At 41.2% G+C, this 14,683-nt stretch overlaps 1 protein-coding gene across 3 annotated transcripts in view; it reads right to left on the minus strand.

The window, feature by feature from the left end:
• LOC129815029 (caM kinase-like vesicle-associated protein) overlaps positions 1-14,683 on the minus strand; it is a 79,812-nt gene that overhangs the window by 15,058 nt on the left and 50,071 nt on the right. For 2 of the 3 annotated variants that reach the window (XM_055868307.1, XM_055868309.1), the window contains exon 2: positions 101-208. In XM_055868307.1, the coding sequence (XP_055724282.1) occupies positions 101-195 (95 nt within the window). In that variant the 5' untranslated portion in view covers positions 196-208. Of the gene's footprint in view, positions 1-100; positions 209-4,743; positions 4,864-14,683 lie in introns of all 3 variants that reach the window. The other variant, XM_055868308.1, reaches the window with a different exon arrangement.

Below are 14,683 nucleotides of genomic sequence, written 5' to 3' on the forward strand. Positions count from 1 at the left end.
TTCCATATTGGACAAAGAAAAACCCAGACTAGAGGGCTGATATTGGGTTTACTGTATTTCCTGTTTGTTCAGTCAGGTGGACTACTAAGAGCATACTTACGATTTAACAATCTGTCCCAGGTCATATTTATCTGTCACCTCTGAGGGATTGTGGTAATCCTTCTTTTCCCCGAGCGTCAAACAGCCAAATGGCATGGCCAATCCTGCCCTGGGGGAGAGCGGAGAACAACCTGGTATCATGTAATGTCACACACTATTAGCCATTAGTGTACATTATTACACACCACATCAAACAGAATCCCTCAATCATGAAACATTGCACTGCACTGATGGCGAGAAAGTCTTTCCAGAGTAAAGGGACTGATAAACAGCCAACGCCAGCTGATGCTATCACTGTTGAGCCGATTGTTTCACTTGACAACTGTAACAAGCCTTTGATAATCCTGTATTAACAAACACTACTTTGATGGGCTGCAGAGCGTGATGTGAGGAGCTGCTAGGGGACTCAACTTTAAAAGCAGATCTCATTTACAGCATGCAACTGTGTCAGTCAGCACCAGGGTTCCTTTGAGGAGTCTGAACAGGGGAACCGGGTGCTAATGGAGGCAGAGCAAGAGAAGAGAAACACTAATACAATTGTGCTCACTCAGCGAGCCTGCCAGTGTGCCACAGCAACAAGTGAAGCATTTCCAATTAGGGAAGAGGAGCGAGCGATTATGAGCAGAGCATCCGAAAACACAAATTAAAGCACTTTATGAGCTCCGCATCACACTTACGGATCTAATTTCAGTGCTGCTTCTCTCTCTCTCTCTAACCACACTGAGTGAAACTGAAGAAAACCTAACTAAGTTTACTGCTGAGAATCAAGATTTTATGGCAAGCCTAATTTGCATGTTATGTTTATGTTTGTTGGGTACATTTACATTTACATTTAAGTCATTTAGCAGACGCTCTTATCCAGAGCGACTTACAAATTGGTGCATTCACCTTATGACATCCAGTGGAACAGCCACTTTACAATAGTTCGTATACTTTCTGAAAGAAAGGATCATAGAGTCTAAAGACCAGATGGTAACATAAACTCAGCAAAAAAGAAACGTCCCTTTTTCAGGACCCTGTCTTTCAAAGATAATTCGTAAAAATCCAAATAACTTACCAGATCTTCATTGTAAAGGGTTTAAACATTGTTTCTCATGCTTGTTCAATGAACCACAAACAATTAATGAACATGCACCTGTGGAACGGTCGTTAAGACACTAACAGCTTACAGACAGTAGGCAATTAAGATCACAGTTATGAAACTAAAAAGGCCATTCTACTGACTCTGAAAAACACCAAAAGAAAGATGCCCAGGGTCCCTGCTCATCTGCGTGAACGTGCCTTAAGCATGCTGCAAGGAGGCATGAGGACTGCAGATGTGGCCAGGGCAATAAATTGCAATGTCCGTACTGTGAGACGCCTAAGACAACGCTACAGGGAGACAGGACAGACATCTGATTGTCCTCGCAGTGGCAGACCACGTGTAACAACACCTGCAGAGGATCGGTACATCCGAACATCACACATGCGGGACAGGTACAGGATGGCAACAGCTGCCCGAGTTACATCAAGAACGCACAATCCCTCCATCAGTGCTCAGACTGTCCACAATAGGCTGAGAGAGGCTGGACTAAGGGCTTGTAGGCCTGTTGTAAGGCGAGTCCTCACCAGACATCACCGGCAACAACGCCGCCTAAGGGCACAAACCCACCGTCGCTGGACCAGACAGGACTGGCAAAAAGTGCTCTTCACTGACGAGTCACGGTTTTGTCTCACCAGGGGTGATGGTCAGATTCACGTTTATCGTCGAAGAAATAAGCGTTACACCGAGGCCTGTACTCTGGAGCGGGATCGATTTGGAGGTGGAGGATCCGTCATGGTCTGGGGCGGTGTGTCACAGCATCATCGGACTGAGCTTGTTGTCATTGCAGGCAATCTCAACGTTGTGTGCTACAGGGAAGACATACTCCTCCCTCATGTGGTACCCTTCCTGCAGGCGCATCCTGACATGACCCTCCAGCATGACAATGCCACAAGCCATACTGCTCGTTCTGTGCGTGATTTCCTTTAAGACAGGAATGTCAGTGTTCTGCCATGGCCAGCGAAGAGCCCAGATCTCAATCCCATTGAGCACGTCTGGGACCTGTTGGATCAGAGGGTGAGGGCAGGGGCCATTCCTCCCAGAAATGCCCGGGAACTTGCAGGTGCCTTGGTGGAAGAGGGGGGTAACATCTCACAGCAAGAACTGGCAAATATGGTGCAGTCCATGAGGAGGAGATGCACTGCAGTTTTTAATGCAGCTGGTGACCACACCAGATACTGACTGTTACTTTTGATTTTGACCCCCCCTTTGTTCAGGGACACATTATTCCATTTCTGTTCAACTTGATCATTGATGTCTCAGTTGTTGAATATTGTTATGTTCATACAAATATTTACACATGTTAAGTTTTCTGAAAATAAACGCAGTTGACAGTGAGAGGACGTTTCTTTGTTTTAAGTTTAGTTGTTTTAAGATTTGAGGTACAGTGGAATTATCATTAGGTTTGGTTTATAGTTCACTTTTGAGTTTCTGAATCGATGTAGTGTAATGAATACTAACAAAGTGTTTTGTGTTTTTCTGGGAAAATGGGGTTGTCATTGTCTCTTTGAAATGATTCCTGTGACTATAATCTTGGGGAGAGTGAGTGAGAGAGGCCGTAAACTACCAAATTGAAAAAGGCCTGGAAGTTTTTGTGTGTTTTTACCTTAAGGTTTGCAAATTGTATGTCCCCTCTGAGGTTGCCCTTATCTTGACCTAGTATAATTAATAGTCTACAATAATGGGACATTCATTCTTTCCTCTAATAGTGATCCTACAGTATGCAGTCATGAAAAGAAAGGAGTGTATGGACAAATTTTGACATAGTTCCAATGCAGCAACGTTTTAAACACTCCGCAGCCTCTGCAGTATGCAGTCATCCCAGCTATGAAGTGGTCAGTTTGGAGAGAATCTGGATAAGTGAATGACTTAATAGCTCTATTTATAGTATCTCCCATTGTCTGAAATATATTACATTGTGTTCGATGTTAGCAGGCCCAAATAGATAACATCTCATACCTTTGAATAGGGAAAATTTGAATACAATTACCTTGGATCATCTATCCCAATATTTCCCTGATCTGTCTGACATGGTTGTATGGCACACCAGGAGTGAATGTCTCTATGAACACACAATAGCTGACTATGAGCTATTACTGAATCAATTATTGTCTGTGAGAATAAATTGGATGGAGGAAACCAGAGAGAGGGAGAGAGAGAGCAGAGTGGGAGAGCAGCCAAGTGAGGGCAATCTGTTCAAAAGAACCCTGTTTACTGACTGGAAAGTCAATCAGAGACATCTGAAATGTGGAGAGGAAACGGTGCTCTCTCTGAGATATGTTTTTCATTTGAGGAGAGAGCCTGTGTTGTGTAGTGCAGGTGAGGCAAAGCGTTGACCTTTCTCTGCTCAATCTCTCACTCCATGAGAGAAAGAGACTCCTGCAGGAGCATCATTTAAATGAGAGCAGAACTGGTCTGGCAGGCCACGCCATTAACAAACGCATCAGGAAAAAAATATATTCTACTAATGCACATACAAGACAATAAAAGGAACATGTTCATTCCCCAAGTGGCAATAACAGCCAAAGAGACAGACAATTATAGAGAAAGAATGAGGCAGATAGACAGAGAGAGAGAAAGAGAGAAGAGAGAGATTAAATAAAAGCCTGTCTGTTACTGTTCTCTTTTTTATAGCTCTGATTAGTTCTATTGGATGCTGCCAAGGTCAAATTTAGGTCTATTAAAGTAACACATCTAATCAAACATGAATAATAAAAATGGAAGTGATTTCAGATAAGATTTTTACTCTCAGTCACTGATATAAAATTTTATTATCAATGTCTATAATTTTCAATTATTCTAATCGGTCTGCAACCCAGAGTGTGTAAAGTTCTGGTTTAAATGAAACAGACAGAATTCCCAGCTTACAATTAGTCAAATCCAATTTTATTCACATACAAAGACGTTCCTTTTATTAAATTATTCTAACCTACGCACACACATGCACACTAACATTAGGAGAGCTATCTTCTTCTCTAGAATTCTCACCACAGTTTATCACTACCCAGCGGACTGTTCCAGTCCCCCCCAGATAAAGGAAACCTAGAAGGGTACTCCCTGTCCTATCGTACGTTCCCAGATTTATAGCCGGGTCGGTTCAACCATAGTTTAATTGTTTCTAGGTGTTTTCTTAGGCATACACACATTCCTCTCTCTCCCAGTTTAACCTAGTTGGACTTATGTTTCATATTTTTAATTATTCCTTATCCATGCTCTAATCCCTACTGGTTAAGTTTCCGGGTAGAATTATTTAATCATTTATCTTAAACCTTATAAATGATTGTATCAGTCACTCAACACACAGGTTCACAGAGAGTGTTCTTTCTTTGATATCTAAATGCAAACGCAAAACTATTTCCATTAGAGAAAAAAATACATAGTACTTATTCTTAGAATCTCTGAAAAAAGGCTAAGAATGAACCTAAAGCACCCAAAGCTGCTTCCTTTTTATATTGATTAATTCACGTAGAAGCCAGAGGCACAAGGCAGAGGTATTGCAATGTACGCAATGTAATAGCACATTTGGATTGACCACCATCAGCATTATCTTCCTGTGTTCCTACCTTAATCTTCCAACGGGGAGAAGCGATCGATTGTGTGAGACACTTTACAGCACTCTGCAGTGTGACCCTCACTCAGACAGCAGCCCTGCAAGGGGGGCTTTCTATATCCCTGATGTTTTTCTGCAGACACAGCAAAGAATTATGGGAAGGAAAATTGATAACGATAAAGAGCAAGGGTTTTTAGAAGCAGCATGCTTTTTCCAATGAGGCAAAGTGATGAGCAAATTAGAATTTTTCTCCTGCCCATTGAAATCGATGTGAAACTCTCTTACTTCATGTTTCGGGATAAAGCTGAATTAAGTTTAACACAAGGTACTGCAGTAGGGGATTGTTTTACAACCCAGACAAATGGCATCTGTCTGGGTAGGTAAACTTTACTTACAGGAGAGAACAGCCTTCCTGCCTAATCCAACCATGACATTTTTCAGTATTTTATTAGGATCCCTATTTGCTGCTGCAAAAGCAGCAGCTACTCTTCCTGGGGTTCACACAAAACATGAAACCTGACATAATACAGAACATGAATAGACAAGAACAGCTCAAGGACAGAACTACAATTTTTTTTTTAAAGGCACACGTAGCCTACATATCAATACATACACACAAACTATCTAGGTCAATCTAGGTTATCTGTTTTTTTTAAACCAGGTTTGCTGTTTATTTGAGCAATATGAGATGGAACCGAGTTCAATGCAATAATGGCTCTATATAATACTGTACGCATTCTTGAATTTGATCTGGATTTGGGGACTGTGAAAAGACCCCAGGGGGCATGTCTGGTGGGGTAAGTGTGTGTGTCAGAACTGTGTGTAAGTAGACTATGGAAACAATTTGGAATTTAACACATTAATGTTTCTTATAAAAAGAAGTGATGCAGTCAGTCTCTCATCAACTCTTAGCCAAGAGAGACTGACATGCATAGTATTTATATCAGCCCTCTGATTACAATGAAGAGCAAGACGTGCCGCTCTGTTCTGGGCCAGCTGCAGCTTAACTAGGTATTTCCTTGTAGCACTGGACCACACGACTGGACGATAATCAAGATTAGACTAAACTATAGCCTGCAGAACTTGCTTTTTGGAGTGTGGTGTCAAAAAAGCAGAGCATCTCTTTATTACGGACAGACCTCTCCCCATCTTTACAACCATTGAATCTTTCTGTTTTGAGCATGACAGTTTACAATCTAAGGTAACGCCAAGTCATTTAGTCTACTCAATTTGTTCAACAGCCACACCATTCATTACCAGATTCAGCGGAGGTCTAGAACTTAAGGAATGATTTGTACCAAATAGAATGCTCTTAGTTTTAAAGATGTTCAGGACCAGTTTATTACTGGCCACCCATTCCAAAACAGACAACTCTTTGTTAAGGGTTTCAGTTACTTCATTAGCTGTGGTTGCTGATGCGTATATGGTTGAATCATTAGCATACATGGACACACATGCTTTGTTTAATGCAAGTGGCAGGTCATTAGTAAAAATAGAAAAGAGTAGAGGGCCTAGAGAGCTACCCTGCGGTACACCACACTTTACATGTTCGACACTAGAAAAGCTTCCATTAAAGAAAACCCGTTGAGTACTATTAGATAGATAGCTCTGAATCCATGATAAGGCAGAGGTTGAAAATCCACTTTTTTTCAACAACATGTTATGGTCAATAATATCAAACGCTGCACTGAAATCTAACAGTACAGCTCCCACAATCTTCCTAATATCATTTTCTTTCAACCAATCATCGGTCAGTTGTGTCAGTGCAGTACATGTTGAGTGAAATATACCTTTGTTATCTACTTTTTTCTTTCTTTCTCTAGCTCTCCACTGTTCCCTGGGCGCCGAAGACGTGGATGTCGAAAAGGCAGCCCCCCGCACCTCTCTGATTCAGAGGGGTTGGGTTCAATGCGGAAGACACATTTCAGTTGAAGGCACTCAGTTGAATGCTGACTGGGTATCCCCCTTTCCTTTCCTTTTTCTCTCATGCAATGGACAAAGTGTGTGAAATTAGTGCAGTGTTGTCTGTGCTCTGCTTCTCTCTTTCCTCCCTCTTTCTTGCACACATTCCCACCATTCTAAGACGAACATTCTTGACATTCATTTCTTTCATCCGCCCTGAACCCTGGGGATTGCTGTAGGGTCAGGACGACTCTGATATGGCTTTCCCTCCCTGGAATTGAGTGGCTATGATACGGTCAATATGGAGGGGCAGGACAACAACCGTATGGACTAAAGAAAGACTGGTGTCAGAAGGTCGCTGATGTTCTAATGTTTGCCATTTACTGTCTCGCACGCCGATGAGAGAGAGGGTCACCGAAAATAAAGGCTATGAGGACTTGACATGTTATTACTCCACTTCAACCTAACATGGAACCCAAACCGGCGGCGCGCGTGCACCATCGTGCATATATTTATTTTGTCCCCCCACACCAAACGCGATCACGACATGCAGGTTAAAATATCAAAACAAACTGAACCAATTACATTAATTTGGGGACAGGTCGAAAAGCATTAAACATTTATGGCAATTTAGCTAGCTAGCTTCCACTTGCTAGCTAATTTGTCCTATTTAGCTAGCTTGCTGTTGCTAGCTAATTTGTCCTGGGATATAAACATTGAGTTGTTATTTTACCTGAAATGCACAAGGTCCTCTGCTCTTACAATTAATCCACACATAAAATGGTCAACCGAATCGTTTCTAGTTGTCACTCCTTCTTGGCTTTTTCTTCTCTTGACTTTATATTGCGATTGGCAACTTTCATAAATTAGGTACATTACCGCCACTGACTCATTCGTCTTTCAGTCAACCACGTGGGTATAACCAATGAGAAGATGGCACGTGGGTACCTGCTTCTATAAACCAATGAGGAGATGGGAGAGGCAGGACTTGCAGTGCGATCTGCATCAGAAATAGAACTGACTTCTATTTTAGTCCTTGGCAACACAGACGCTCGTTGGTGCGCGCGAGCAGTGTGGGTGCAATAATGAAATAATATAGATTTCTAAATGTATTTTGCAACGCTCGCGTGTAGTCAGCCTGTAACCATGACATTGAAATACATGCTCTGATGGTGTGAGTGACTTTGAAAAGTATTCTTATAAGGAGCAAAACTGCTGTGCTTGTTCCAGTATTAGTAACTTGAAATACAATGCAATACAAATACAAGCAGAAAAGAACCAATCAAGCATTAAGTGCAGTGGAGTCTAGTGCAAATTGAAGAGAGCCTACTGTATTCTCTTGAATTGGCCTTTTAGATTAATGAGTAACGTGATAATTGCAGGAAAATTGCCACTGTGGAGACAGGTTAGAGAATGGTGTGTTGCTTTCTTAGTGTGAGGCTTGAGAGTGTGATGGAGAGGAGAGGGGAGGGGACCAGGCTAGGGGCTGGCTGGATTGCTGGCTGGTTAAGTGTGGGCTGAATGTCAGCGCTGTCAGAGGCAAAGCAGGCCCAGACAAAGATCACCCCTGGCAAACAAATGAAATGCTGCAACTAGCCATAAAGAAGTAAACCAAAAGGGCACCTTATTTTCTGATTCACATCTACAACATCTTCCGGATGGCTCTTTATGCTCCCTGAGATGTTTTGTGTGTTTGTCATAATCCTTGTGGCTTGAATAAGTGCACTGCTAGCAATAGAGTATGGCAACAAAACAATCAATTACAGAGTTCTGACGGACTTCAACGGTACACAATGTGGACAATATCCATACAGTACAATCTTTCCATACAGTAGTACATACTTTCCAGAGCCTATTTCTCTAGCCATGTATACCATATGAGGTAGGAGCCTCGCCCACCTTCCCTGCAACCTTACTGGAGACAGAAAAAATTCAAGGGTTTCTTAAACACCTTTTAATTCCTATCACAATGTCTAAACGAAATGAAAGTTGCCCATCCAATTCGGTGAAATCTAATTTATTTTAACCAAAGGTAATACAAAAGTGAGTTATTGCATTTGCAAACATTACGCTGTGAAGGGTAAAGCTGCCTTGCGCGCAGATATGCTAATGAACGTTTTCCATCCTGGTTGTATAACAGACAAAAGTCCTAAAAAGGTCAAGGATGTCTCCGATTCAAGGTGAACTTTGAATCAGCATTGAACAGCTTCAATGCGCCTTGCGATAGATTCTGGAATTCTATTGGAGGAATGCAACACCATTCTTCCACGAGAAATTCCATAATTCTGTGTTTAGTTGATGGTGGTGGAAAATACTGTCTCAGGCGCCGCTCTAGAATCTCCCATAAGTGTTCAATTGGGTTGAGATCTGGTGACTGAGACACACACACACACACACACACACACACACACACACACACACACACACACACACACACACACACACACACACACACACACACACACCTGAGTTTCCGTTAGGAAAATGTGGCGCTGGACATTGAACCGGCAGCATTTTAATTCACAAGACATTTAAGAAATTTACCGGAACCATATGCATTGGTTGTGTAACCTGATTAGGGCATCCACCCACGGTTCTCAGAATGACAGAAATCACATTTAGTTTATGGTAATTCATCTTAAAAGAACAGGCAACTCAGATGCAATGGCGTGCAACATTTTTACTGAATTCCGATGAGCAATTTGAAGACGGTAGAGTACAGCCTTCCTGCCTAATCCCACCATGACATTTTTAGGCATTTTATTAGGATCCCCATTAGTTGTTGCAAAAGCAGCAGCTACTCTTCCTGGTGGTCCACACAAAACATGAGATAATACAGAACATGAATAGAAAAGAACAGCTCAAGGACAGAACTACATACATTTTTTAAATTACATATCAACGCATAAACACAAACTATCTAGGTCAAATAGGGGAGAGGCATTGTGCAGTGAGGTGTTGCTTTATCTGTTTTTTAAAACCAGGTTTGCTGTTTATTTGAGAAATATGAGATGGAACCGAGTTCAATGCAATAACGGCTCTATATAATACTGTACGCTTTCTTGAATTTGATCCGGATTTGGGGACTGTGAAAAGACCCCAGGGGGCATGTCTGGTGGGGTAAGTGTGTGTGTCAGAGCTGTGTGTAAGACTATGCAAACATTTTGGAATTTTCATCACATTAACGTTTCTTATAAAAAGAAGTGATGCAGTCAGTCTCTCCTCAACTCTTATCCAAGAGAGACTGACATGCATAGTATTTATATCAGCCCTCTGATTACAATGAAGAGCAAGACGTGCCGCTCTGTTCTGGGGCAGCTGCAGCTTAACTAGGTCTTTCCTTGTAGCACTGGGCCACACGACTGAATAATAATCAAGATTAGACTAAACTATAGCCTGCAGAACTTGCTTTTTGGAGTGTGGTGTCAAAAAAGCAAAGCATCTCTTTTTTACGGACAGACCTCTCCCCTTCTTTACAATGCGCTATGCGTCCCTAAGGCTAGGGGAAGCTTTCCCGCAAGTAAATTGAATTCAATTGCCAAAATGATATAGCCTAACTAGCTAATTCCTGTCTATAGAGAAATAAATACATCATTCAAAATAAGCTACTACACCAGAAAGCATGATTTGGCCACAGAGGATTGACCATTAGCTTCTTTTAAAAAAGTGGATTGTCTTAAATTGCATAGTTGGGCAGAGCACGTTGCAAATACCAAATAGATGATTGTTGAGTTGCGAGTGTCAGTGAAAAGCAGAGCAACCCATATTGCAATTTTTAAAAATACAATCGCTGAAAAACAGTTTGGAAAACAAATGGCTATTTCTGTAAAAAGAAGACAATGAAAAGACTCCAATCTGTCTTTAATTTATCAAAATTCTCAACAGTGGAGAACATCAGTCATATCCCCAGTGAGTGTGCATATTCACTGTCTTTATCATTGGGTCAGTGACACTTTTGCTTGTTTTTGGCTAATCATTTCCTCCTCCAGGTTAGATTGACATCATATTGTATTTGTGTCTCCCTTTTTCGTAGGCCGATTATATGGATCAGACAACGTCGTTTTAATTGATCTGTTTGTCAGTGTCAGCAGAGTAGACTACCCTGTCATTTTTGTCCTATTAAAAAAGATGATGCTAATGTCCCCAGTCATATACAATTATGACTATCCAATCTAATCATCACATTAGGAATAGTAGGCTATTTTACATAAGTCTGCAAATGCAAGGATGCATGGAATACTTTATTATAAAGGTGCATCTTTATGGTCTAAATTAGCTTCCCTAAACTTGAAACCCACGCGCCGCCTATGTAAGAATAATTGCCCACATTTATTATCCTCCATAGTAGATAAGTTGACCTATTCTATTGGTCAGCTTACTGTTCTGTGCAAGAAAGAAATAGCCTATTCCAAACAGACTTTGGGAAAGTTGTAGGATGATAGATCCCAAAATTATACAACCAGTAGGCCGAAGGCTACATGTAAAAAACATTCAAATGCAATGAGGCAGTAGGCTTCGAGCGAATGTTAGTTCCGTAATGCAATTAGCGGGAAAACACCATTGTGAGCGGTTTCCTGTGAGAGATTAAAATATCCATTACATATATGCAACAACTAACATGGGTTGCTAATATGACTAGGATTGTGCCTTTGGCTACTCGACAATGAAAGAAAGTTGATATGAAAACCAATAGAACATAAAATAAAAAGGCTACTGGTTTCAATGGCATATGATTTTGGCTAGGCTACTTTGAAGCAAAGACATGCCTCATAATATGCGGTAAAACGTTCAGGTTTCAAAAAACCTAAATGCATACTGCCTCCAGCTCATTTCAAAGTGGTGTGTGAATGGCGAATGGGAAGCACGCTTCAATTACCAGTTAAGAAATAAAAATAGTAGCTATTTGTAATCGTAGCCATTGTTTTTTTTGTTTTTTTACACGCATGTCTTTAGAATTGTGACGCAATGATTGGGCTTATTAAAGCACATGTTTCATCCAGCAGCAACAAACAGCTGTTTGAGCTGTATCAGCAGCCCTCACATTACATCGACTGGTATTTCAATCAATTAATAGGCTAAAATGCATTATTTTGCAATGGGATTCTTTTTCTCCTCCCTGACAATTAGCCAGCAGCAATTTTATTTACCGGCTTTTCATATTTTTTGGGGGGCCAAAAGCCGGCTATTACCAGCTAACGGAAACTCTGACACACACACACTTTAAACACCCTATGCTCCTTTGAGACCCACTCTAACATCCCTCAAAGTCACTGAGATCTCTTCTTCTAGCCATGGTAGCCAAAACAATGGCCAATTGGGCATTTTTATACATGACCCTAAGCATGATAGGATGTTAATTGCTTAATTAACTCAGGAACCACACCTGTGTGGAAGCCCTGCTTTCAATATACTATGTATCCCTCATTTACTCAAATGTTTTTGGCACTTAACTCCATCCCATCATTGTTTGCTGAATATTTTTTTTGAATGAAAGTGAACATAACTAAACACAAAGCAAGCAAAGTAGTAAACATTGAAGCCTTTATATGGGTTACGGGGGGAAACAAGCCCTTATTCATTGGTTAGGGGTTATTTCCTAGCTCGGTGGGGAAGAACAACATTCTGCATATGAACTAACTCAGTACAATCTTTTACATTTTTGCATGTTGCGTTTATATTTTTGTTCAGTATATTTTGAAGAAAAAAAAAACTTTTACTGCACAGTTCCGTTGGCTGTTAGCCTACTAATGAAAGTTACAATGCAGCATATTAGAATTGCTGTTTCAACCATTGCAGTCCAGGGAGGAATGTTGAGTTGAGAGAGAAGAAAGAGTATAACAAGGAAAAAGGAGCAGGATAACAACCCCGGATTGGGAATAAACGGGTTGAAGGGAATAGGCATCAATCATCAGTGTAAAGGAAGGAGGATTGAAATAAAGACTGAGGGAGAGATGGAGAGAGAGGAGAGAGGGACAGTCAGATTAATTATTGATGCCTGCCAGTCTGGGCCTGTAGTGGTTGATGTCTCTTGTATATGAGAATCAATGTGTCCCGCGGCATTTGCTCAACAGTCGACTCAGAGCACAAGAAGCCAGGCAGTTCTCTCCCTCTCTCTGTGTCATAATTACCATCCCTCTCTCTCTCTCTATCCACTCCTAGCTCAGATTGTGCGTCTTTCTGCCCACTGTCTGTGTCTGTCTGTACCTCACACAGGCGGCCTCTCTGATGAATACATTACATCTTCATTTGCTCACCAGACAGTGCCTGTCAAGGACCATTGGTGACTGACGGTTTTGCAAAGCAGCCAAATATACTTTATTTCCTGGAGCTGATTCAAAAGCCATGACCCAATGTTCAGCTTTTCCCTGTACAGCTGCTTTGTATCCGGTCAGACAAACATGTCACAACTACACTGTAGTCATGCATTTTCACAGATTCTTCCAATTCATAGAGTTGTATATCTGTGTGACTATTTTTCTTTTCAGTGAATCTCCAATTTCATTCGTAGAAGATATCCTGGCGTTGACATCTCCTGCAGCCATTCCTCCTATATACCACTTTTTGTGCCTCCTATGCACACCCTCTTCACTTACTTCACTCACCCTGTGTCACCTCTATTACCGTAACTTTAGTCCAGCTAGGAGTCCATGACTATTCATCTACAGTGAACTGAAGACTACAGCAGGGTTCCACAACTGGCGGCCTGCATGCCGAATTTGGCCTGTGGGTGATTTTATTTGCCCCCCCCAAGATTTCTGAGCAAAAAAAATAATATTTTTTTGTATCCTTTTTTAAATGTTAGACATACAAGACTGTAGTAACACCAGCAAATCAGCTCCAAGTGATTTTAATTTTGGAGACCTGTTACAAAATATTCCCATGCAAAATAGAAAGATATATGTGATCGTATACAAATGTAAGCAAGGTTTGAAATTATTATGTTTTAGTTAAATAATATATCTGTTTGGGCATCTTGCAGTAAATTTACAGTCTACAAGTGATTTGTAATTATGTTCCGGCCCCCTGACCATCGGGCCTGACCAATATATTACATGAAGAGGCTACCACAGCAATGCAAGGGCTTCATCTTTTTGTGTGGAATACAGTATACAGTTGAAGTCGGAAGTTTACACACACTTAGGTTGGAGTCATTAAAACTTGTTTTTCAACTACTCCACAAATTTCTTGAAAACAAACTAGTTATGGCAAGTCGGTTAGGACATCTACTTTCTGCATGACACAAGTAATTTTTTCAACAGTTGTTTACAGACAGATTATTTCACTTATAATTCACTGTGTCACAATTCCTGTGGGTCAGAAGTTTACATACAGTAAGTTTACTGTGCCTTTAAACAGCTTGGAAAATTCCAGAAAATGATGTCATGGCATTAGAAGCTTCTGATAGTCTAACTGACATCATTTGAGTCAATTGGAGGTGTACCTGTGGATGTATTTCAAGGCCTACCTTCAAACTCAGTGCCTCTTTGCTTGACATCATGGGAAAATGAAAAGAAATCAGCAATTGTAGACCTCCACAAGTCTGGTTCATCCTTGGGAGCAATTTCCAAACGGGTACCATGTTCATCTGTACAAACAATAGTATGCAAGTATAAACACCACGGGACCACGCACCCGTCATACCACTTAGGAAGGATACGCGTTCCGTCTCCTAGAGATGAACGTACTTTGGTGCGAAAAAGTGCAAATCAATCCCAGAACAATAGCAAAGGACCTTGTGAAGATGCTGGAGGAAACAGGGACAAAAGTATCTATATCCACAGTAAAACGAGTCCTATCTCGACATAACCTGAAAGGACGCTCAGCAAAGAAAAAGACACTGCTCCAAAACCGCCATAAAAAAGCCAGACTACGGTTTGCAACTGCACATGGGGACAAAGATCGTACTTTTTGGAGAAATGTCCTCTGGTCTGATGAAACAAAAATAGAACTGTTTGGCCATAATGACCATCGTTATGTTTGGAGGAAAAAGGGGGAGGCTTGCAAGCCGAAGACACCATCCCAACCGTGAAGCACGGGGGTGGCAGCATCAT

Source organism: Salvelinus fontinalis, chromosome 18 (genome assembly GCF_029448725.1).
Source record: "Salvelinus fontinalis isolate EN_2023a chromosome 18, ASM2944872v1, whole genome shotgun sequence".
In the NCBI taxonomy this organism is placed as follows: domain Eukaryota; kingdom Metazoa; phylum Chordata; class Actinopteri; order Salmoniformes; family Salmonidae; genus Salvelinus; species Salvelinus fontinalis.